General features: G+C 37.2%; 1 protein-coding gene across 1 annotated transcript in view; it reads left to right on the forward strand.

Annotated features, from left to right (window-relative positions):
• The first annotated feature begins 22,085 nt into the window (after window positions 1–22,085).
• The window catches only part of LOC117966528 (opioid-binding protein/cell adhesion molecule-like), a 364,153-nt gene continuing 359,524 nt past the window's right edge, over window positions 22,086–26,714 (forward strand). Inside the window, exon 1 of the mRNA XM_034912730.2 lies at window positions 22,086–22,325. Coding sequence (XP_034768621.2) covers window positions 22,265–22,325 — 61 coding nt within the window. The 5' untranslated portion in view covers window positions 22,086–22,264. The remainder of the gene's footprint in view (window positions 22,326–26,714) is intronic.

Here is a 26,714-nt window from a genome sequence, read left to right on the forward strand (position 1 = left end):
TAAATGCTTGTGAATAATGGCAATTCAGATGAATTGCAGCCTTTTAAGAAAAATGGGCTAGATCCTTCCTGCCTCTGTGGATCAGGCATGCGACAGAAACACTGCACTTCTGCTTGACGTAGATTTAGGTAATCTTAGCCAAGTGTTGTTTAGCAACATGAGAGAGAAAAACACAACTGTAAAAGTTTCAGACAAATATCTGCTTGACAGTTTTTGTTTTTGCAAATAGTAATTGGGATTACCCTGATTGAATGCAGTTAAGTACTTAACTGCAACAATATAAATGTGATATGTTGTACTGTGATATTTTGTAATGTGATATTTTGCAACAAATGTAATTCACCCTGGATAAGGGCGTCTGCTAAGAAATAAATAATAATAAGAATATACGACTGCTGTTAATGTCCTTCTGTCATTTATTATTAAATACGTAGTTAGTGCATAATTATGCTGCAATTAGGCATTTTTCTAATTAATGTTAAATAATGCTTACTAATGATGAATTTTCTTAGCTGTCAATATTTCATGTAACTTGTAGGTTACATTCATGATAATTATAATTACAGCAGCTCGTTAGTTCCATTACGGTTAATAAATACAAACACGTGCTTTCAGATCAATCAATTTATAACTGAAGTAAATGTGTAATTTATGTGGTATATTAGTCAATATTCATATGGTATTGAGACTCTAACTTGTATCATATTTAACAAAATATCATACTTAGTAACTTGAAGCAGACATATGTACAGGGAGTTCAAGTTAAGTCATTATATGAATGAGCATTGCAAAGGTATACTGGGAGTGTCTGAGCATTACTGACTAGATTATTTCTAACAACATAAGAATATTAGAAAAAATCTTTTTTTCCCCCAGTATTTTAGATCCTACTACTTCACCTGGTAAGCTAGTCCATGCATTTATACCTCTGTGTTCTATTCAGCTTGCATGTATGCCCTCTTGTTCTTCTCTCTGTGATGAATTTGAAGTAGTATCTTGGGTTAATTTTATCTAGACCATTTATGATTTTAAAGACTTCAATCAAGTCCCCTCTTTACCACTGTCTGAGCATGTTAGTTTAGTAACCTAGGTACACTGCATATGACTTTAGTAGTTGATGAAATGAAACATGGTTGAATAATCTGATTCTTTCGTTTCTTTAACATCCTCTGTCACAGCCTGTCCAGTGCATGAAAGACTGTATGTCCCAACTGTTCCCCTTTCTGTAGCCACATTATTTACAACTCTTATAAATCTTCCTTTAGTAAGCAGTCTTCGTTTACAGGTTGCATTAAACTGACGGAACCTGGAAGTCATTGGCAATTGTAAAATTTAGCACAGCGGTTGTTCAGGCAGGGAACTCACTTTTTAAGCTAGATTAATCATCAAGCATATTAGGCACCCTCCTTACCAGAACATCAGTATCTCATCCCACTATCAGCAAACTAAATTATGGGCAGGGGTACCTCGAAGGCCGAGGCCAAAGGCCAAATATCTAATGAAAATATGTATAATGTAGCAAATATCTAATGAAAATATGTTTAATATAACTGAAACTTTAGCAATGATCTTAATGCCAACATTGAAGAGGAAGCTAGGACGGTATAAGTGGAAATGTAGGGTCTCTTTGTTTTTTGTTTTAATTGTAATGATACTGATGCTTAACAAAGAGATGGTGGTGAGTACAAAATATGTGAGGCCTGAGAGTAAAATAATGTGACTGGTTGCAAAAGGCTCCACCAAGCAAATCTTACTTCTGTTAAGTATATCAAGGTTCACATGAATGAATTGAGGACTTTCCAGTGGCTTATCCTTTATAGGCACTACCAGATTGTGTGCTTGCTGATTCGGATCCTGGTTCTGCTGAGATCCTGCCTGGGGACCCACAGTGAGTGATGCATTGGACTTTGCTCTCCCATGGACTGGAGAGGACAAAGGGCTGGGGATAGTTCACCTCACTGGGCTTCAACAAATCCTGCTGGTCAGGTTTCTTACTAGTCCAGATGGAGACTTCCCAGGCAAGGGTCAGCAGCTTGTTAACATGCTTGGAACCCAGGAGTGACCACAGGTGATTAGCTCGACAGACGGAGCTCACCTGCTGATCTGCAGTTCTCTGAGGAAACATTCATACCAGAAGGACAATCGGGTGCAATACTGTTAAAATGAAAGCAATACTACAGGCGAGTCAGACATGTAATTTGATTATTTATCACCTGCTAGTCTGCAGTGGCTGAGCTTAATTATGTGCGAATGTGTGTAATTATATGAGAAGAAGGGATGGAATTAATGAGACAGCATTTTGCAAGTTCAAATGTTGTCAGTTTTTTTGTTTGAAATAATATATATCAACATATTCCAAAACATATTGGAATTTGAGCCTGCTATTTTTTTGTTATTACACAAATAAGTATTACTAATCTAATGTTTTCTTCTCCCCTGGACTGGGTATATGAAGCTTCACCACATATAATTTTGTAGCTTGACAAAAGGTTTTTTTCCTATTGAGTAATGCTTGTATCTCAGATTGAGATAAAAAAGTGAAGACACCCTGTGTTTTGAGAGAAAGATTAATATCTGTGCTACACAATTAATTTATCGCAGACTCCGAAAATATGATTAGGCATTATTCTGATCAATATTAGATGAGAAACATCTTTGTTGTCCTTTTGGGTGGATATATTAAAAAAATTGTTGAACCGTCCTTTTAGTTTATTGATCACTGTCTTGATTTGGTCCTGAGGGTGGACTGCTATTTCTTTACAGACATGACCTTAAACTCCCTGACGACTGGGAAGCTCCACTAAGCTGCAGTAATCTAGCAAAGGCTACTCATTTTTATTTTATTTGATCAGATTCATGCCTGCTTTCTGTGCGGGCCAAATCAGTGTAGGATACAATTTCCCTCCCTGCCTCCTAATTTTGAATGTAACCATTTTAAAAGCCTATTTTAAACAGCTTTAATCAAAATTAAGGCAAATAAATTGTTTTGTATCTTTCTCTTAATGAGTCACACACGAAGAGAAAAATAAGTGGCAGCATTAAAATAAACCAGCTGTCTTTCACCAGCAATTGCTATTCATATTCCATAATTATTCAGCAATTCAATTGGTGGCATAGTCATATGAATTAGCTGGCCGAGTATAATAGCGGAGATAAATTGCCCATCATGCTGATTTAAATTTAAAATTGCACAGTCAAACAATCATTGCATTAGCGGTGACTTGAGAATAAAAACTCAGCATTTTGAATGACAACTTCCTTCATTAATTAGAACTAAAATGGAAATAATCAGGATTTTAAATGTGATAATTAGCAGCTGTGTTATGATCTGATGGTGAATCAGGAAGAGCATTTGTTTAGCATCAGTAATATTCTTGCATACTTCAATCACTCATTAGTAATGAACACTCATTCTCTTCTATGTGAAAGCATAGAGCACGTCATACACTGGAGTAAATTGCAGAGTCTGCTAAATGTAAATCAATGCATCTAAATGGTGGTAGAGATAAATATGACTACCGTTTAAATTAAAAAGAAAACAAAAGGGATCATTTTAACGGCAGTGTTTTATTTGAACCGGACACTGTAGCATTCGTAACACTTTCATAAAGGTGTCATTTAACACTGTTCAAAGAGATTCTGACGGACTCTGCACTTGGTTACTGTTGGGGTCCATGAAGGTTAAACAAATATTGTGAGCACACTTCTGAACGCCGTGCTGAAGCACAGCTGCAAGGTGGGAGGATGTTTTTCAACTCAACCAACCCAGGATACAGAGGAACAAGGGATTGATAAAGGGGTAGATTTGACCTTGTGTATAAGAAATGTGTGTTCTGTGTCTGGAACACCACTGTAACTCGCACTATGACATCGATAGCGTTTAGATGTTGTTAGGAAAGCAGAGGTCACAAAGTTCAGCTTCACACACACAGTTAGGCAAGATATTTAAGACAGGCTCTTGAGAGCGACTTGAATCCTCTCCTGATGACAGACCATCGGCGTACCTGAGCTATCTCCCAGAACATTAGGTAATTCAAATAGAGAGTTACCATTTAAACAACACAACTACAGTCTATGAAATGTAGGAAAAAGAAGGAAAAGATCATTACAAAGCTACTCACGCATCCTCATTAGTGGAAGAGGAAAAACTCACCAAATCAGAAATCAGCAATTCAGACATTTTAATCATGGGCCCTCTAAGTAGTCCATGATTAAAACGATGCCCTCGCAGATTATATTTTATGCAGCTAACCATGTTATAACTCTAGACGTCAATGGCTCCATTTAAAAAAATGTTTTTTCACACAGGTGAGTGGGACGGATTGTTAGGTCATTAAAGATGTTGAAATGTAGTTACCAACTTAAACAACAAGATAATAATTCTCTCTATATACAGCATTGATAAGGGTTTATCCTGAAGCTTACAGCACATAATGTGGGTACAGTGCATTTTATGGAGACTAAGTATGCACTGTTTTAAAAGTAACTGTTTTAAAAGTATTACTGTGACACGAACAATGGTGTGCCCCCAGTGATCGCTGTTATTGAGATGTTGCGCTCCATATCATTCTCAGATCAAGAGAAGTAAATCTTAATAAATATGAACTAATCACCCTGTCTCATCCAATCTGAGCCACCACTTACATTAAATTCAGAGGAACAATATGTGCTTCCGCAAAACCAGCCATTTAAATCTCAATGGGAAGGGACTGAGCCTGAAATACTACCAGTATCACCTTCTGGCAATGCAGTACAGTGTGGATATTGGATTTATAAATCATTCAGTTCAAGGCACATTTGTCAAACTGACACCTGCCTTTTAAAGCGGTTCTCAAGCTCGGTTACAAATATTTTAAGATGGAGGGCTGTGTGCCAGCCGCTAATCTTTCACTGTCAGATTTTAGATTTTAAAACACCCACTGATGGTACCCTTGCGAATTTGTAGTTCTTGCAAAACTTGACAGGGCAGCTAAGCGGAGACTGCTTGAAGAGGCTTCGTTTTAAACACGGGTCCTATTTGTGCCACTTTAACTCAGGTCTGTCTGGTAAATAAACTGAAAGATGTAAATGTTAAACCCCAGCAACAATTATGTGAAACGTGTCCCATAATCTCTCTGGCTCTCCTTGAATGTAGGGTTACAGGAGAGTGAATGCCTCTGAGTAATGGAATAGGGAGACAAAACAAAAAAGAAGTTAAGGCTAAACAGCGAGATCTGTTGGCGAGATCTGTTGAGATATGTTAAGAGCGCTTATGTAACCCATACACAGACTCTCTCCGTCCTTTAACAGAAACAGTAGATCTTACCTATAAATACATTTATACAGGCGATTACTTTTCACACATATATATATATATATATGTGAAAAGTAATCGATAAACTGAAAACTCACTATTTTATTAATTAGCTACAATGTTTCGACTTCTGCCTTCTTTAGATAGCATGGTATCTATTGCTTTTCTTCTTCATTAATTATTTCTAGTGATTGATTAGTATCCCGTTGGATCCTGATTCTCCTTAGATATAGAGCTGTTTGCAGTTTTTGAACTCTCTCTCTCTCTCTCTCTCCCCCTCTCTATCTCCCTCTCTCAGATAGAGATAAATATAGATAGATATAAATATACTCAATAAAGAACCTGGTGCCAGATTGAAATGCACCTCCTTCAAGGGTTAACCCACAAAACTAAGAGTGTACAAGCAGGTTCTTTGGGTTTATAAATATACATACTAATTTGTCACTATTCAGCATGTAAATCTGCTTGATTACAGGCTCAAAAGGAAAGGATAAAAGTCACTCAAGTGCACGCAGCAGAGCCATGGCCCACAGCATGCGAGATAATTCCCCACATTACTGTCACTTAGATAGATCTCAGTTTTAATTGGTAATAAATTTGATATTAAAGGTTACAGATAGTAAAGTCAAATGTTTATGCATTGCTAACAAAACTCTTCTGTGCCCTTTGTTTAATAACAAAATAACAGCTTTTCTGTTTCTCCTTTTTTTGTCTCGGCCCACCTTGCGCTGGCAGGGTTGTAATAGCTGCTTCTCTCTTGAGACAGCAACCTCTGCACAGTACATTGTGCCTCTCTGTGAGATTCCTTCAAGAGTTAGCAGTAATAAGAACATGGCAGTGATTGGTATGGAAGAGATAGATTCCCCTCCTATATTGAACCAGTCTGCTTCACTCATTCCTTTGCAGCCTGCAGAGCAGCGCAGTTCAAATAAGAAGTTCACTAGGTTAGAAATATCAAAGCCTCCAATCTGTACTTGAGCTTCCAATTATCTAAAGGGCAGATGGGGTGTCTGTTCATTCCACAGGCTGTAATCGAGAAGCAATTCAGATTTTCCTGAAATCTTTTTTTATGGATGGACTGCAATGGGAAGAATCCCAACACATACCGAAGTTTCATGGAACCCGATTAGCATGAATCTCGGACTACTTGATGTTATCTTAGATATTGTAGTCCAAGTTTAGCGCTGATTGGAGTTTGGGTAACCACCCTCTGTAAAAGACATATTAAATGCTTTATCCAGCTAATCTCTCTCTCTCTCGCTCTCTCTCTCTCTCTCTCTACTGTATAATATATAACTGTATATATAGTAAATATGGACTGGAGAGGAGGGCTATAGTGGAAAATTATTGTCCCAAGGGAAGACTATTGTTGCCGACAGGGGGCTATAATGTCCGAAGCCACAGGCATCCTGGAGGTAACAATAGTCTTCCTGAGGGACATTTCATTGTCCACTATGAGCTGAGTCTGCAGCCCATATTTAATATATGAGTCAGTCAAAATAAGAGAGGCAAGGTTAGATAGAAAATATATATACTGTAAAGACATAAATATTTGCAAGCCTTTTATTATGTGTTTTTCGCATATGAAAAAAAACAAAAAACTTTTTGGCATGACTATCTTAGTGCTGTACATAGTAGTAATATACTACTACAAGTGCAACAGGACAGCAACATTTCTGGAGCAAAATAGGTTTTATGGGTATGATTCGCAAATATTTTGGTCGCACATATTTATGGCTTTACAGTATTTTGTTTAAATATAGCTGAAACAGCACAAGTAAATAACTAAATAACAGAAATAAATAACAGAAAATGTCTTTGCAGTTCATACCGCAAGTTTTGTTTTCTTTTTTATTTTGTCTAGTATGTTTTGAAATTAATTTTCTGTTAGGTCACAGAATCGTCGTTCAGGAGTTTTTTTTCATTCAGCCATTTTATCTTATTGCTTAGGAGTGGAGGTGGAGGATGTTCCTTTGAAAAGGGGCGGGGCTGACATTGATGTGAACCAATCACCTGACAGATGGAGACTATTGTCCTGTGGTGTAGGGATGTGAGGGCAATAGTTAAATCTATTTCTGCTCCTATGATGAGGTTTTAACCAATCACAGGCCAGAATTTCCAATTTCCAAGCATATTATATCTATATATATATATATATATATATATATATATATATATATATATATATATATATATATATATATATATATATTGTAACAGCCCGACACTCACTCGGGTTCGTTGCCCTTTTAAAACCCAGGACACAAGAAATGGAGTTTTCAGCGCTGACGCACTAATTTTTAATAAACACACAAAAATAAAACAAACAGAAATAAACACCTAGCTCCTCTTGGAGCGCTTACTACACAAGTTTTTCCCTTACTACCTTGCAGGACGGCTAAGCCGTTTACCTGCTAACACAAACGCAAATAAACTGCACACAGCACTTACTCTTCGGACTGCTCGGAAACAGAGCACGTCTTCTGTCTCCTTCTACTCACAGCCCCGTACAGCCAAGCTGCACGTCTTATATACCCTGCACCTGACATTAATTTACAATACATATCAGGTGCGGTTGATAATTAAACAATAAACAAATAAAACAATTAAACAAAATGTGCATACGCACATGTTTTCTTCAGGGAGGACACTAACCCCCTCCCTGATGTGTTACAATATATATATATATATATATATATATATATATATATATATATATATATATATATATATACACACTCACACACACACACACACGCACACACACATATATACAGGTGCAACTGCCAGGTGCAGCAGGCTTGCCGCTGAACTGCATGACAATAACTGAATTAATGATGAACAGCTTGACCTCAGGATGTAGATGTTAAACAGAACAAAGTAGCGAGATGTAAACTCCTTCTTCACAACTGTCATTACAATAAGCCTGCAGCCGTTACACATACAGCAGTTTCATTTATTATCTATTCCCCAGCGAACTAACAGCGCTACAGAAATCATATCAACCTCCACTGGCTGGAAAGATAGCAGTGCATCATAAGACAGGATGAATGGACTCCAAGGTTAATAAGAAGGTCACATGCAATCTGTGGCAACGCTCACTCCAGTGTCCTGTGTATGAAAGGGGCTGGGGGATCTTTGAGGGATTATATGAGGCTGTGTTTTTTAGTCTACGCAATCAGATTTAAACCTTTGTTGCTTTCTGTACATACATATGCAATAGTGTTATTTTCTGCTGTTAAAGGAAAGGGTTCATTTTGAGCCTTGATTTAAATACTCGTTCGTTTCCACGTGAGAATGTGGATGTAATGGAAATAACTGCGGGTTTTGATTGGTGAGCCGATCAATCAGTTAATTATTAAATTGGGTTTCAGCTATGCAGGTGTGTATAAAAGGCTGCAATTAGATTCTCTATGTTCAGTCTTGTAGAGGCTAGGGCTCAGCAAGGAGCTCCAGTGGGCTGCTGCCAAAAGATGAACTAAATTGATATTATTATGTTAAACATCTCTTGTTTGTCTTTATTTTTGTTAAATAAAAGTGCTCAATAACATCTTATTTCAACAGCTGCCAGATTTCCTGCCTTTTTGCTTGATTGTCAAATCCTCACTATATATTCCCTGAAATATGCTGAAGCATCACAAAAACCTCTTGACTTTTTACTTAATATCGCAATGACATTTTTTTCTGTTTTCAACCACAATCAGTGACAGAGATACTTCTGAGTGGCTATGCGAATTGCTGTAGGATCTAACCCTGAGCTGACTGATGACTAATGACATGGATAAAATTAGCAAAACAACTGTGACTGTGTTTAAAAAGAAATGTGCAAATGCAGACAGGATCAGTAACCAGAGAGAATGCTGTGCTCAACAGAAGGCCGGCCAAATGAATAATAATAATAATAATAATAATAATAATAATAATAATAATAATAATTTGTTCCATATCTCTTTAGCAATTACATTTTCATTACATCTTTGGCCTTTGGCCTCAGCCTTTGAGCTACCCCTGCCCATAATTTAGTTTGCTGATAGTGGAGAGGCTGACCGTAGGGAAGTCAGGGGCAGGGGGGGGGGGGGTGGGGGGCAGGAACGCTGCCTTCCCCCTTAGACAAAGCCAAAAAACAGGTGGAGGCTGGGGAGGAGGAGACGAACTCTGATGTATAGCAGGGACGTAATGGATTGAGGTAAGATATAAAGCCCTTTCTAGCTGATGACTGGACGTCTTGCTTATCGAATGACAAATGAGATACCAGCCATTTGACTGACAAATGTTCTGGTAATAAGCGTGGCTAATATGCTTGATGTTTACAATTGTAATCTAGTTTAAAAGCAAGTTCCGTGCCTGAACCGCCATGTTGTTAAATGAACTGCAATGTAAATACACAGTAACCCTTACACATACAGTTCTGAGGCTCAGTTTGCTGTAAGAGGAGCACTGAGAATCCCAGGGCCGTATGAAGACACAGCTGTGATAACACCCTCCATCAGGCTGTTACTAACAATCCTATGCATTCTTACATGTCTCCATTCTCTTCTAAACTCTAACACAGCTTTCCTCTGTACCCTATATATATATATATTCTAAGTGCAAAGTTTGAGATTGTCTCTTGGGTTCATTTATAACCTGCCTTCTGTTCTAGAACTGAATTTACTGGAAAACGTGCTCTTCAAAATTAATTTTGGAAGATAATGTTGGTAAAACTCTACTTGAGCTGGACACTACTGTATGTAGTGTTCACAAATGTATATCTGCACATAATCCTGAAATTCAAATAAATACACAAAATAATATTACTGAATCTTTTTTTTTATGTATAAAATCTATTTTGATCTTTATGAAACCGCTCTTTACTGTTACTAATGAAACCACCAACAGAAGAGAACAGTTTCAGGAATATCAAACTATTTTCTTCATAAACAAGCTTTGAAAACAGAGCCCGTGGTGTTCAGTCAATAGAAAGCTCTGATATCTGAAGATCAATTTTACCATCCGACCCGAATCGTTGCATCTGCACTTTGTTCTTTACTGTTTGTTCTCTTTGAAGATTATCCAGACCGGTCCTTGTCTACACAGATGTCCAAAAAACAGCAGAGCAGTAAATTAAAAGCCTTTTTTTTTTTGGTCTGTAAGTCTGGAATCTTCTCACAATGTCCGTGTCATCAACATCAGGCAGTTCATGCACATACATTGCAAGTCTATAGTGATTTTGGACGATTGCCACCTAAGTTGCTGACACTGTTGTATGAGAATCTTCTCTCAGAACTCAATAGCCCAGGCATTAATTTACTTTAACTCTCACAACCGTTAGACAGAAAAATCTCCAGATTGAAATGGGGATGTTTGTGTCTTGTGCCAATGGCCTATACCTTATGTACCCATCTGAATAGCTACTGCATGTAAACTAAAGTCGGTCAGCAGCCTTTGTAATTCCCTTCCAGTTGATTTTGTCTCCTAGTCATGTGACTCCCATGATGCCTTGCAACCAGTGAATCAGAACTGATCATGACGCAACCTGCAAACAACAACGGGCTGCCTTTGTAATGAAACAAATCCGTGTCTACTCTTTTTTTAAATGCCAGTGAGGGTTATGGTGTGACTTTATTTTGTGTTATTTGTAAAGGTCAACATATAAAATGAATAACTCTTTTCCTATTAGCAGCCTAGGCTATACACTGTGTCTGGTGACTTTCAAGATAGCTGTGCACCATTTTTAGGGCTTTGTAAATCAAATAATGTGTGCATCAGATGGCTCATCTGAATCAAAACCTCTATGTTTTTGAATTGGTGACTAGCTTGTGAAAGCTACACAAATGTATTTGAAGACAGTGGGAAAGGGAGACAGAGAAGCAACCACCACATCCCTCCATATAATGTTACTGCTTTGCTGTTTGTCACAAATGAACTGCTTTCTCTATTCAGTGTAAATGTATTTAGTCCATCCTTTTTCAAGCAATGCTGGTGAAACACGACAGCCACTTGAAATACTGCTACAATAGCAACATGACATGTGGGTCTCATTTTCTATTCATCCATGAAGTAAACATGCTGCTCCATGCTGCCTTACAATCAGGGCAAGATCAAAAATGAAATTAAAGTCCCATCGGCAAGATTGTGATAAGATTATGTCACAGTCACGCCCAAGCTCTTACAAATGTTGGTTTGATTTGAAGTGAAAATAAAACTTAATGATACAAAACAATTACCCTTCAATGTATTTTCTGGGTTGCTTGTTATTTTTTGTTTAAAATGAACAGTTTCTAATATAACCCCCCCTCCACCCCACCAAAAAAAACAAACAAAAAAAACAGTAGACCCAACTCTGGAGTAAAGATAAAACTAGCTAAAATGTTCCCCATGAATCATATAGGAGGCTGTGTGGTCCAGTGGCTAAAGAAAAGGGCTTGTAAGCAGGAGGTCCCCGGTTCGAATCCCACCTCAGCCACTGACTCGTTGTGTGACCCTGAGCAAGTCACTTAACCTCCTTGTGCTCCGTCTTTCGGGTGAGATGTAATTGTAAGTGACTCTGTAGCTGATGCATAGTTCACACACCCTAGTTTCTGTAAGTCACCTTGGATAAAGGCGTCTGCTAAATAAACAAATAATATACATTTATTTATGTTATGATTGCAGGTGCTTAAAGTAATGTCCCAAGAGGCATTATATGAATCACGTTTACCTTTCTGTAGGTGCAGGAACGGCAAGTACCCCCCAGTTTCATGGCTTAACCCAATCTCTGCTACGATTTGCACACATGTGTTTTTTTGTCTAAATGGTTCCCTTGCTTTAAGTTCAGAACTCGCACGTGCTATCCCAAACCAGGAGCTTGCACGTCTGTATAATGATTTGTTCTAACGTTCATTCTGGCCTTCAGAAGGTGTCAGGCACTTATTTACATTGTGTGCTCCCCACTGCTGTTTCAAACTCTATTTTGACAGCTTTTAACAGCCGGCAACTGTTCACGCAACACATTTTACTTGCAGTTAGTCATTTTCACCCGCTCAGACGACAAACGTAGTATGTGTAGTGTGCAGGTGTTTGTGTGTTTTGTGCTCTTTGAAAGCCAGGGACAACAGCACTGGCTAAATGTCGCTTCTCCTCACAGCCCTTGAAGCTCACCTCCATCCCTACCTGAATACCATTCTGCTCAGTCTCTCTCGAACAGAGAGTTTCCTGAATAGTGCCAACGTGTTGTTTTCAATATTACTGTGGGGTCACTGTATCCTATAACCCCTCTCCCACATTTTGATGGCCCTGATTATCATACACTGTACTGCAAACACATTACATGTCAAAAGGAGTAAGAAAAAAAATGTTATGAAATCCTAACAGACAACATTGAACTCAAACATTTTACTATTGACTGGCAAATATAATTAGTGACAAGTTTATCACTGTGGTAACCTGCCAGCCTTTAAGTGTAAATCTAAGTGCCTGTATGTGTAAATGGAACTGCCTCAACTAATTTGCTTTTAGAGTACATACAGCAGATACAGCCACACATCAGAAATCTGAATATTCCTGATTTTATATTTCATCTAGTGCTGGCTTCCATGTGACACACTGATGCACAATTTTGGCTGGGGTGTTTTCTTTTTGTTAATTTGCACCCCACAGTATTTCTTCTCAAGAACAAAATAAGCAGAGAGGTCTTATCAATTTATTTCTTGTATTTTATCTCTGTATTCTGAATAAATATTCCACTTTTTTGTATACATGTACTGCATATTTCCAAACAATAATGTATTGTTGAAATCACTTTTCAAAGAAATAATGGGTGTAGACAAAAGCAAAGGAGAAATATGCTCTATCGTGTTTAAAAAGAAACTCTGTAAGTGCCATTAATGACAATGGATTTATTTAGTAAGTGCTCAGCACTGATAATTAAATTAACATGAGGAAATCACTAATTCATTCTTGACTCTGAGTTATTTTTACCTATGGGTTAATATAGCATTCTTCCCTTTGTCACTCCAAACGGAAAAACTAACATACCCTCATCACGAAGTGGGACAGCATTATCATGACCTGACATGGCTGAGTCTAGTCAATTGAACTAAACAGAGTCCACGCCACTGACATCATTTAAAATTGAGAACCAAACTTTGATAATCAAACACATAACTCTGTATGTGAGTCTTTTTAGTGCATTTCTGTCTGCAATAATGTGTAAAACATCTGGACTGGTCCTATTTAGTGATTTAAAGAGCTCCAGTATTTGCCACTGGATATATCAATTGGATGGCTGCCAGGTTAAGGGTTAAATAGATGAATGATTCTCCTGCTTCATGTGAATTTCATTTGAATTACATTATCTTGTAGGAAACCAGGTGCTGGTTATGGTTGTAATAACATTGTGATTAATGATATTAATAAGAAGATTATTGTTATCTAATAATAAGCAGATTTCTTTTATCTAGGAGTTGAGATTAAGAAAGAGACCTGATGTAATCTATGAAGTCAGAAATGCCAAGGAATGAAACATTCAAACTTAGGAGATGCTCTTCATGTCTAAAAGGCAGTTGAGAGTCATACTGATGCCCTTCTGAAAGATTCATTGATTTTCTAATAAACATCCAGGGAACCAAGGTACCTCCACTGGAACGTCTTTGTCAATCACAGCGCACAGCCAACAGGTTTCATTGGTGTAATGCCAGGATAATGAAATAAAAAGGGGCTGTTAGATAGTTTGGGACCCATCCAACCAAATGTTCATATCATCCGTCATGGAGCGTTTTAACACTTCCTACCGCTCAGCGGTTCAGCGAAATGGGCTCCCTTGAACAAAACAGCTCAATTGGAAGCCTCTGCCAGCTTGAGCTTTATTTTTCATTTTATTTCTAAGAGCATTTGCTGATCTATTTCACTAAAATAGCTTATCTCTTGTCTCGCTGCCATGCATTATTCAGCAGCCTGGTGGTATTTTATAATACACTATAATCATTGGGAGCGTAGGTAAAATGCTGTTGTGTGTGGCTATTGTTGCTCTTATTCAAATGCTTATAGCCCCATTTGAAGGATCTCTATTGGACTTCATCTAAAGATACCATGCGAAGTGAATGAGTCGGGCCTCTGTGTTCCTCTAGTACGTTCTGCTGGATTCTCATGCCACGCGACGGCTCGTTCCACCGAAGAGCTCTTGAAAACAATGGAGGCGAAATGTGTTGCGTTGACCTTCACAGCACAGATTAGACCATTTCCATGCAATGATCTCACCTTGACGTCATGAGTCATTGAGGAGAGTGCCTCAGTGACTCGTCTGGATGGAACTATCAGTAGCAGACAGGGCCTGTGAATTATAAAGCATATCTGTAAGTCTTCTATAATAAGACACAGGTATTTAGGTAAAGTATTAGAAGGCACTTTATGAGAATAGTGTATGCATGCTCCCTGTGAAGTTACGCAAGCTTAAGGTTACTCGCTGTGGCAGTTTCATAATCAGCTGTCAGCGGGAGGTATATAACTTTGTAGAAGGGTTGCCAGTGTGTCTTAATTTGTATGTGAGAAGCACTGATCTAGAAGAAGGACTGTTATGCATGATCCAGCTGCACACTTGGGAGGTGCCCCCCAACAGAGAATTGGTAGTGATTATTTTTACATGTTTCTAAAAGTAGAAGAGCATTTTTTTCATGTTGTGAATGTGAGATCTAATTATTTTATATTTAAGGCTCATTTGGTTCATGTTTGCATGATGCCCAGCACTGTTACAGCTGAAGACCAAAGCAATTAATAAGGAAAACAAAGCCAAACATTAAGGATATGCTTACACTGTATTTACACACGTGGTTGTGTATTTACAGTGTAATTACAGTGTAGTTTGAGACACTTATTGTAAAGTCTTACCCAAATGATAAAGGAGAAGGGGGTGATGTTTGGGTACTTTTACAACAGGTTTTCGGTACTTGTGCTAACCTCTACTGTAAACAGCTCAAAGAGCTAAGATCACTGCTAAACACATTCATAGACACTTCTGGTTTGTTTCGTCATCTTCCCACCACTGATAAATAATATCTCCCATACATTTGTAATTCAGAATATAGCAGATGTTAAGCAACAAGGCATATCGAGCCTATTTTCAAATACATTTTTACATTAGTGTGCTGCCTGTCTTGGGTAACAAGTCTAATTAGTCAGTGATATAACTGATCTGATTTGTGCCATGTTGTCATAGCCACATATCTGTAGATCACATCACCAGTAATTCAATTACTGAAAGCAGCATTTGTTGTACAGACGTAGAATGTAAACCCTGTGTACAAATTACGCAACACCACGTTACATCTTGGTAAAAGATTGCATCTGAAACACAGTGTTAAATGTAATATCATGATGGCAGAAATGTAAAAACAGGTTGTGCCCTTCCATCCCTTATATATATAGGTCTCAAGTGTGTAGTTTTGGAAGAAACACACATTGTAGGAAACATGTATTTTCTATCTTAAAACAGGATATCTCATACTACACAGTTAAAGACCCATTGGTTTTCGGTAGTGCCATGCTTCCTTGATCACTTCACCAAGAAGTGGTTTGCCTGCTTCCCCTATTGACTAACATGCTTTCAACTAGAAGAGATGAAATAACCTAGGAAGTGCAAGTACAGTAGATATTCTGAGAGTAAGTAACTACAACTGAGAAGTTTCTTTAACCTAGTGCAGTGCCAGATATACCACAAGTTTCCTTCAAAACTGTGCAATCTATATGTCGAATGGAATTGCACAGCTCAGAATATTTATAGGATTATTTTGGTAGCTAGTTTTATTCCCTGATGCAATGGCCATGCCCCCTGTAGAGATACCAGCACCTGGGCTCGTTCTTCATGGTAAAAGTTTAAATTCTCAGTTAGATCTCAGCTCTCATGGTAATTCATCTACACAAGTTTGGCAGCAGTCCAAAGATTGTTTTGTTGTTGTTGTTTTTTATAATTTATATAATGCTAATCATAATAATTACCTCACACTCGATATTTAAGTTCAGCGAGTTACTGTAATGTTGGCAACAACACTCTGCTGCTGTGTAGAGTCAATAACCTTAAGGCTCCACCAACTGCTTTATTTATTTGTAATATATGCTAATCGAAAGGAAATATTGTGCAGCTGTGAAACATAGTTTACTCAGTTAATTTATACTTATTTGTTTTGACACAGTTTTAACAAGGCTTAAAGGGATCCCTGTTGAAACCGGGTTCATTATCCAAGTAAAAAAAAAAGAAGAAATAATTACACAGATTTTCTCTTGCTTAATAATAATAATAATAATAATAATAATAATAATAATAATAATAATAATAATAAATACAGTCCTAAAGCAGCCACTGCACTTATAAATCTGTTAAAAGATGTAATTCAAAAACTTTGCTTGAATCAAGTATACAAGTTTAAATCTCAGATGCCATTTATTTGATCCAGTCCACATTCTGTATGCTTGCTCAGTATCACTGACTCAACAAAAAGCTGGGGTCAAGAAGGGTGTTTCTAATGCAACTGAGCTTTCAGCCATCGTCAGCATTTTTGGGTAATAACTAAATATTCGCCTCTCCACATGTGTAAGAGATATTGATGTTATTTTTGCAGTCTTTTCAGTTGCCTTGTTCAGGGTGCAGGTTTGCCTAACCTCCTTTGTCAGGGGGCTGAGAACTCAATTCTACTTGAATTAAGTGTCTATTAATTATATTGAATCATATCTTATTATACTGTAATAACAGGGGTCACAGTGGCAGCTGTGTTGTTACAATGTAACTTCAAGTTTGAAAACAAAGTTCAAGTTTGAAACACTTTTAATTATACTGAACTAACAGATGCATTTTGTGGTTACAATTACTGTGTAACTGGAGACACACTGTAAACTGCTTCTGGGAAATAGACAGCTGTGTAAATGTTTTTTCCTCTCCACCTTCCTAATTAATAAATGCATTTTCAAATTTAAAATGCATTATAAATGCCGTTTAAGCCATTTGTATAACGAGCTGAGCTGTTACCATATGGTCACTGTAGTAAATTATAATTTTAATACAGTCACATATGGTTGCATGTAGCTATAGGACTACAAAGACCAGAGTCCTTTGCCAGCATGGGCATTTGGCTGGCAGGGATGTAGTATGACGTGTGTAAGATGACCAATGAAATGGCAGATTATTTTTAACGCATGTACCTTTCATACTATTTAGTCGAGTAAACCCACACCATATCAGCTTCCATACACACATGTATTTCCAAAATATACGAGTTCAAGTTTCATCAGCCCAGCAGCTCCATAATCAAGCCAGGGCTGTTGCTTTCCAATTAACAAGTGCCAGGACTGAAGAAGTTAAGAAAATAATTAAGAATTTTTTTTGTGGGGGGGGGGGGGGGTTGTTCAATTTGATCAGGTGTTTGAATGCGTTACAGTATTTCTTCTGGAATCATTTTGTGTCAAAAGACTCTGATGGAATGCAATACAACATTGCATCCCTTTAAATGGAGGAACATATAATTGAGCTTCTTTATTACTATCATTAAATGTCACTGATAAGGTTAATCAATCCTTGTCTCACAATCAGACTCAATCATTTTAGAGGTTGTTGACCTCAGACCACAAATATTAAACTCATCATTCAGGCAAAGCTATGAGTAATTATTGTGAATATAGGTATACATATACAACCCTCACCTGGGGGATGCTTCACAAAAGCAACTTACCAAAACTGTGAGAACAGAGCAAGAGCAAGTTTTGCAAACTACAGTGTGCCCCGAACATCTGCATGTCTCCAACTGCTGCTTCAGGTCCAGAGTTGCTGGGGCACTCGTGAGAAGTCCATGGAAGTTTAGAATACACTACAACACCCCTGGGAGAACACATGCATGGACATTTGCATGGACAATCTCTGTATTAGAGGTTTTCATAATTTGGACATCCTTGAACGATGGGGAAACACACGTCGTGATAGATTGGAAGCAGCTGCAACTTACTGTAAGGAATAAACTTAAGTCCGAGATATTACTGTTAGGGCGGAAATTTGTTTTGGCTCCAGTAAAAACTCAACTGTATAACTAGCTACCAGAATTTAAACTCAATGCAAGTGTTTGACACAATGTTACAAAATTCATCAAGATTCATTGTTACAATGCAACCTCCCAACTTTGTTAAAGCCAGAAAGATCCTACAGAAAAATGTACATTGTAACTATGTTTAGTTACAATTTTATTAACAATGTTTAATTACAACCACAATGAATCTTGTAATATTGTGTCAAACAGTTGAAATTTGCTTCTAACAGTGATCAATAAATGTATTTAAAAGTCGATGGGTAGGTTTTTTCAGTAGTATGAAGTTAGTTTTATCTTAGTTTTGTTCCGTGTATCATTTTCATCATTAGTAAACAAAAAAAAAATTATATAAATAGCCTAATAAATATGAGTGCATATTAAAATAACATTAATATATTAACTGTACACATTACATTATGTAAAAATATAGATATGTGCAATAGGCTTAAACAGTACAGTAGTAAAATCAAATGAATACCTAGCAAGCTTTTCTTTTTGTCTGTCCTACATGAATACAAAACAAACCATGCTGATTTTGTAGGCTTCACATTGTTGCAGGACGCGTAGATAATAAGATATTATTTTAAATTGAAACTAAATTATTTCAGCATATTACAATTAACCCCAAATAAATCATAGTGTCACATTAACACATTCTGGCTATGCAGGACATGAAATATCTGCCATTTCAAATCCGTACAGATGCTCTCCGCTTTGTGGAAATTCTGGGTAATTTTTGCCTGTGCAACATCCTTGTCAGACCTTCATGAATAGCTCATGAATGTATGGCAGCTGATTATCTGTGTTTAACATGCTACTCTGCATATGTAAACATCATTAATTCAATGCAACTTAATTTTGCACCTGCTAAATCCTTGCTTTCCACAGGGAAAGGGGAATAGTAAAAAGGATGGGGACAGAGCTGCACACAGTAATCATGTTTTGCGTACGGTAAACGCTTGGTAAATGAGACCCCAAGTGTTGTCCAGAACCATGCCTGAAGAACTTTGCCTGGAACATCTGTTCCTTGATTCCTAACATTACTTATTCAACCATCTTAACATCTTCTTTCGGTTTGTACATTTATTTCAATAACACTGTATTGAAATGGCGGCAGACATGCTTCAGTTTACCCTTTAAAATATTATTGAGAGACCATAGGTTATGTACATTAAATTACTGTTCAAACGCATTTCAGCAGTTGAAACAACTGAAAATAAACCTACCAAAGCTTTGAAAGATGAATGAAGCTGAAACAAAAAAAAATACAACATTAACAAGATAAAAACTCCTGCATATTGAATTCTTGAAATCACACAAAAGATTTAAGAGTGTATTTAATACAACAACGTATTTTATTAATGCAAATATTGTGTGTTGGCTGAAAGCTATGATTTCTAAAACCGGCAGTCTAAAACAGAGCTAGATACAAACACAGCATGGATCAAGTTGATGAATTTAAAATCCTTATCTGCATTACAAACAAAATCCCAAGTGGGCGAAATGCGGGACTCAAGTTAGTAGTAATATTTTATTGTAATATGAGCTTGAATAATGACTGTAAAAATATGACAGGGATTGTATCACAAGAATACTTTCCAGAGAGATCAAAATATTATAAGATCTGAAGCAGGAGACCTGCGAGTGTGATTAGAGTAGGTAGGTTTGGTTTGTTGTTAACATGCCAGCTGTTTCTTATTTTATATATTTTGTCAACAACATCTCATTACATTATCGGTAACAGCAGAAAGACCTGACAATGAAGTAATAATACTAAAGACTTAAGACAATGAAATATTGTTTCGGTAATGTTAAAGTGAAAGATTCTAGTATCCTAAAAAAAACTTTTTATTTTTCTAAATGCTGCTTTACTGACAGACCAACACGTGACAGACATAATATAAAATGTACTAGAAAAAAGTGTTGGACAACCATCTAGCCCTACACAAGTAGTATTCTCTGGGACTGCCTTTACTGTGCGTGACCTGTGTTGGGATATCTACAAGACTGCAGCATGTCTTGAGCTGATCTCCCTTTCACTCTTCCTACAAATATGACACCTGACTATCACACCAAGCTCTCTCCTTCCAGACATGGTGTCGAACTTGACTGATGACTTGACCAGTTCCACCTGCTCCCATTGGTCATTTGCAAACCAGATACACCAGACTGTGCATTTGGATTCTCCATACCAGGGGTGGCTTCTAAACTACTTATCACACCAAAAAACGAATTAAGTGCCTGCGATATGCGTATGATTTTAGCAAGACAAAAATTGAAACAAAATGCAGGAAATATTTTAAGCTACAAATAAAAGCATAAGAAGGACCTGCTTTTTTTTAAAACAGTTCTGTTAAAGCATTTTTTTTTCTTTTCATCTCTGCAAGTTAATTTTAGCTCAATACTTCATGAGCATGGCCCTGAGTCCTGCTAGAACTGATGAAATGTGTGCAGGTTCTACAGTAATGTAAAATCACTTGTCAAATTGCTTGTGCCATAATTGCCTTGCATCAATTTGTTCTGTCCTTTGTCATATGCTTTTAGAAGGGAAGACGATGCGAGACGATGCATGGCTGGTTTTATTATCTGTTTCCTAATAAACCGATTTCTTCTTGATTCTTCTTTATTTATAACTTTCAGTGCTAATGTCTTTAAAAGTAACTTTTGCTACACTGTGGTTCTGAACAGTTCTGGTTTCATGAAGGGTGAGTCTTTTACAAATTTACTGCAAATGATTAAATATTGGATTATTCTGAAATATGCACGGAGTGGTAATTGGCATGGTGGCAATACTGGCTTGATGAATTTCAGTAAGAAGAGTTGTCATTTAAAAAGAGCCATTGTTTGGATTTCACAATTGTTTTCTATGTTTCTTAAAAGATTATATCATGAATACAAAGCACAGCTTCATCACATCATTGAGCATGATTCAGCAAAACCTACGTGTCCAAATATTCTTGAGATGAAACAGATACAAATCAAAAATGAGCTCCATAATTCATATTTTGTTTATTGTTCATTGTCACACAAACAGGTGGGTGGTATGGGCTGAAGATTGCTTGATAAATCACTTTTTCCTCACGCATTGAGCTGAAAAAAATTGAGATGCAGAACGATCTGTATTCATTCTGAGATTTAAACATATTGTTGGATTTTGGATTCTTTGAGAATTTTGCACATTGTGTTGTTACAGTACACCTGCTTGTTTCGTGCTATATTTAAGTGCTTGCAGAAGTAGCTACTTTATTTGAAGTCAGCACATCACATGCTTTGTGTTCTCGTTATTAAAGGCCCACAGAAGGTAGTTGACAGTAAAGCGGATAGGAGCTAAGAGTTTGAAAGGGTGCTGACAGTGGAAGCATTTGCAGTTCAGACTCCAACCAGGAAAACAAGGACCAATACATCAAGTGTCTTTATAGATTGGCAAACGACATCTACTGGTTGGTCAGTGATTGAGTAGTGACAACTAAACAGCGTCAAAGAACCTGCAAACCAACCCTTAGTATTTTGCACCTTTAGTGGCTTTAAAAGGAAAACTTTTTTATGAATACACAGTATGCTTTTTTCTTTTCATTCCTAATACTGTATGATATACACTAATTATACAGTTTGCCTTTATTTTCCTTCACAAACATAATCTCATAGAAGCCTGCCAAAGTAGCACAGCTAGCCTGAATAGCAGAGTGCCTTTCCCACTGACAGCCAAAGGCCTCGGCCAATCAGAGCCCAGTAAAGGAGGACCATTCTCCCTTCTTCAGATTGCAGAGTGTTCCAGTGTCAGTGTGAGAATAATCAGAGAGAACTGAGTCTCTCTTATGCATCAACTTGCATTGGATTTGTAATCACCCCACACTGAACGCCGCCAGGAACAACAGATCAATTTGAAGACAAAAAAAGAAAAGAAGACAAGAAAAAGAAAAAAAGAAAGAATCACTGAACATTTTCAAGAATGTATAATTCCTTCTGCTGTTTCATCCTGTCCGGACTCTTTGCGATGCTCCTCTTCCCAGGTAATTGCACATTTTAAAATTTAACACGTGTTATGCCTTCATGTCCAATATGTCACAAGCTGGAGGTGTCCACAATTCTTATTTTATGTTTACAGACAGGTTGTCTTTTAATAAATTGCGAGTAGTACTTTACGCTTTCAATGCAACAGAGAAAGAGAGATGGACGGAGTTGCCTATGAAACAATTGAGTACATAAAATACTTGTGGTCAAGTCGTTCTGGCTCTCCCACTGTAGGGCTACAGAGACACAACATTTTGAAAACAGTTAATAAAACAGTTTCATGCTGTGACATTAAATGCAGAGCTTCATGAGAGTGAGTGGGTTGCTTCTGTGAAAAAGCTGTACAGTTTAATATTAATACTTGAATTTTAATCTCCTTGGGGGAAAAGCTGAGCTGAAGACTGATTGGTCAAACAATTAAAGGTTGTATCTTGGGAACCACTGGTCCAATTAGCATTAGACTGTACCAGTATATGCTGTTGATGGAGGTCATGGTGACCTGTCTGTCATGCTGCTTACTCCTGCCTGGTGCAATTAAAGACTGAATCTTTGAACCCACTTGTCAGATTTTCATGAAACTGTCCATGCCCATTTGACACGAAGTTCTTGAGCCACTTTTGATTACAATATAATGGCACCTGTGTTTGTAAGATCCGTGGTGAAGAATTGTTTGAGGGATAAAACATATGAATTACCTTGACTTTAGGAGCAATAATGAATGAAATTATGTTAGGTGGTACAGGGTTGATAGAGTTCTAAAGTCACTGTACCATGATATATTTACAACACCCACTCAGTCACTCTGCTCCTGTGACCTGAGGCTGCTTACTGCCAAGTGAATGGGTTTTCAGAGCCTTTTAACTCCCAACAATCTAGAATCATCTGTCCATATCCATAGGGGACTCCTACTCAGTGACTACTGTGTGTTCAGACCCAGACTGGAAACTGATGGGTAATTAGGTTTACTCTGCCTGAGATTATCAGGTGAGTGTTGATGTGACTTGGGAACTGGAAAAGAAGATAACCTTATGAAGTTGTTTGTTGTTTTGTTTTTTTCCAATAATAATCTGTTGCTACGGGGATGTCATGTGGGGTATTAACTGGGTATAATGAATATTGATTCTGCTGCTATGCCTTTGAATCACATGACGCACACTGCGATCATTGCGCTAGGCTGAACACTTCACATCGATTCAGCTCCCAGGTGATGGCTTGGAAACTTGTGGAAATGCACTGAGTTATTAAATACTGAAGTATTTGAACTACTGCAAAATGAAGCGTATATTTAGTTTAAGCCCTGGAAAAAAAAGGATCATTTTTCTGTACCTGAAATGAATCCTCCCATGTTTTGAATGAATAATAATTAATATTAAAAACCCAGCAAGACTGCATGTAATTTATCATTATCAATGTTATAATGAGTATCAGGAATTTTATGAATCACAGTACAACACATTCATACTAGAGCAACGCAAAATGCCACTGATTTTACATATGGGCGTAAGTTTTGTTGATGTAAAAGCTTTGATCCGGGCATAATTAAGTCTGGGGCAGTTTTTTAAAGGCCTGTATTTATGAAATTAATGTATTGTTATTTGTAATTATTTTGTAATAGAATGTCTTATTCGTTGATATCTATTTTAGGTGGTACTCATAGAAATGAGACCAGGGTTGATTTGTGTAAGCGAGTCCCTTATAAAAATATATGCTGTGTTTCCCACAATGTTGTGTCCCAAAGTACACTGTAATTACATTGTAATAACACATCAATTACGCATATAGTTGTGTAGTTGCAATGCAACCACTCACTTAATTTCAAAATTAAATGTTGACAGCTGCAAGCATCTTTGTAACCAAGATACATACAAGGTTGTGCATATGTAAAATGTAATTACTATGTAACCACTATTACAGTGTCGTTAGAGACTCAATGTAAAGTGTTAACATCCTTTTAATTTACTTACACAGCAGGGAAACCACAAATATTGGTGTGATCTTTCATTGCCCCGAGCAAGCCTTCAGTCTACCCTGGAGGGGGTGACAAGTTCAGGCTCTTATCCTGTCCTAGGCCCATGGTCCATTTAGGTGTGTGTGTGTGTGTGTGTGTGTGTGTGTGTGTGTGTGTGTGTGTGTGTATGCCTGGACATCAACTATTAATCTGGGGAGTTCCTAAACTCCTATGGCTTTGTTTCCTCAGTAGATTAAGATATGGGAAATGCCTTTTTGGTTAACTTTTCAAAATCAAGCTATGTGTGAGTGCTGGTAGGTCTCGGTTCTGTTACAAGATGACAATTGCCACATTTAGAAATAAAACTGCAGCAATTTTGCAAGCAGCCTTTTTGGCGAGGGGGAAGGGGGTGGACAAAGTCTGGCCAGGCAGGGAGGTGGAAGTAGGTGGTGATGCTTCTCAACTCCTATGAGAGTGGTCCCTCCAGGGTAAAGCTGTGGCACACTGGGGGGGGGGGGGGCATTTTTAAATGCTGCCTCTATCTGTGCTGGGTCTGCTATAATATGGCAAGCCAAATGATCAGTTAGAGATATCCCAAATGGTATTTTAAGATATCTTGAAATATTTAGAGATATCTGTAAATTATTTGCAGATATCTTTAAATGAATATGAGATATCTATAAATAAACACTTTTGAAGATATCTTAATTTAGTTTAATTTAATAAAGATATCCCAATTTGTTTACAGATATCTTTAAATAATGTTTCGCTAGCATGTTAGGCCAAAATGTCATTTAGAGATATCTCGAAATAACTTCACGTTCATTTAGAGATATCTCTAAATCATTACGCGATATCCTGAAATAGCTTCCTGTTCATTTAGAGATATCTCGAAATAACTTCCTGTCCATTTAGAGATATCCCTAAATCATTTCATTCAATATATCTTGAAATGACTTCCTGTGAAAATGCTCTATGTTTTGAATGGACTTCCTGTCCATTTATTTAAAAATACCTCTAAAAGAACAAGAAGTTATTTAGAGATATCTTTAAATGATTTAGAAATATCTGAAAAATGATTTAAAGATATCTTTAAAAAATACATTTTGAGATATCTTCAAATGATTTAAAGATATCTGAAAATCCATTTTAGATATCTCATTTAAAGCTCCATTTAAATATCATTTTTAAAATGATTTAGCGATATCTATAAATTAATTTGAAATACCTCTAAATGATCATTTGGCTTGGCATGCTATAAGCACTTGTATAATCTAACAAGGGTTTGGACAGGAATTATAAACATGTTTCACATGGGTGGGGTGTAGGGCCACCACACAAAGCCAGGATGGCACTAATCTTGGAGGGATATGTGACAATTCCTCAAACACTCATTCCTTTAAGGAAGTTGACCGTTTCCTTTTGATAATCATCAGTAATTTTGCCTTTTATGGAAAGATGCTTTCAGCTGAGAGCATACAACCTGCTTCCAATCTGCTGTCTTGCATATTGTGACTGAAAGTAACCTGCAGCAGCTCTATATAATTATTTCTAAAATATAATACAGAGCAGGGATTCAGTTTGCAAACCTCATTGAGGAACAGAAAATGTTCACAAAAAACATGCTCTGCATAAAGCTGGTGCAAAGAGATCCTCAACTCTGATCCACAGAAAGGCTGCGTCTTGTAAAAACATTTGAAGCCTTACAAAATAAGAATGTCTTTGTGTGTTATTTTAAAAGGCTCAGACATATATACACACTACACAAACTTCAATAGACATGCTTTAAAAAACAGTATTGCACAAAAGAGAGCTTTTCATTCAGCCAGCAACCCTTTGTCAACACACACAAGCAAATGCCACCAAAGCATGTCTGGGTATTAGTACTAGGAAAGTGCCCCGGAATGGCATCAAATACATTTCCCAGGCGCTGTGTAATTGGCTGTGCATAATGAAACTTACTTTTGGAGCTCAACCTTGAACCTCAGACAGCAATTGCGCTTTAGCTGCCAAAATTGAGCTCTTCAGTTATTTTGCTAAATAAATATCATACCACTCACAACCTAATCTCCTTGGCTTATTATTCTCACCAAAACTGTGGATCCATCAAATTGCCAAGAGACACGTTGTAGGTCTTGTTTGAGGGTCTAACAATATAATTTTATTCTGCTACCTCTTGTCTGCCGTGTATTCTTCTCTGTAATGCTAATGTCATATTTATAGTTATTGAAATTCATGGCTGCACAGCTGTGGACTTGTGCAAGTAAACACAGAACACTCATGAAGACCTTCTTCAGTAATGTGATGTGTGGACAAGGGCATTGTTTTACATTGCATGGATTACATTTTTTTTTTTATTTCAAATTGTGTTTAGTTATTTGCCAAGTTACTGATTGCTTATACAGAGAAAGGACACTAAATATGACTCTTGGTCTGTAAT

Source organism: Acipenser ruthenus, chromosome 40 (assembly GCF_902713425.1).
Source record: "Acipenser ruthenus chromosome 40, fAciRut3.2 maternal haplotype, whole genome shotgun sequence".
Lineage (NCBI taxonomy): Eukaryota > Metazoa > Chordata > Actinopteri > Acipenseriformes > Acipenseridae > Acipenser > Acipenser ruthenus.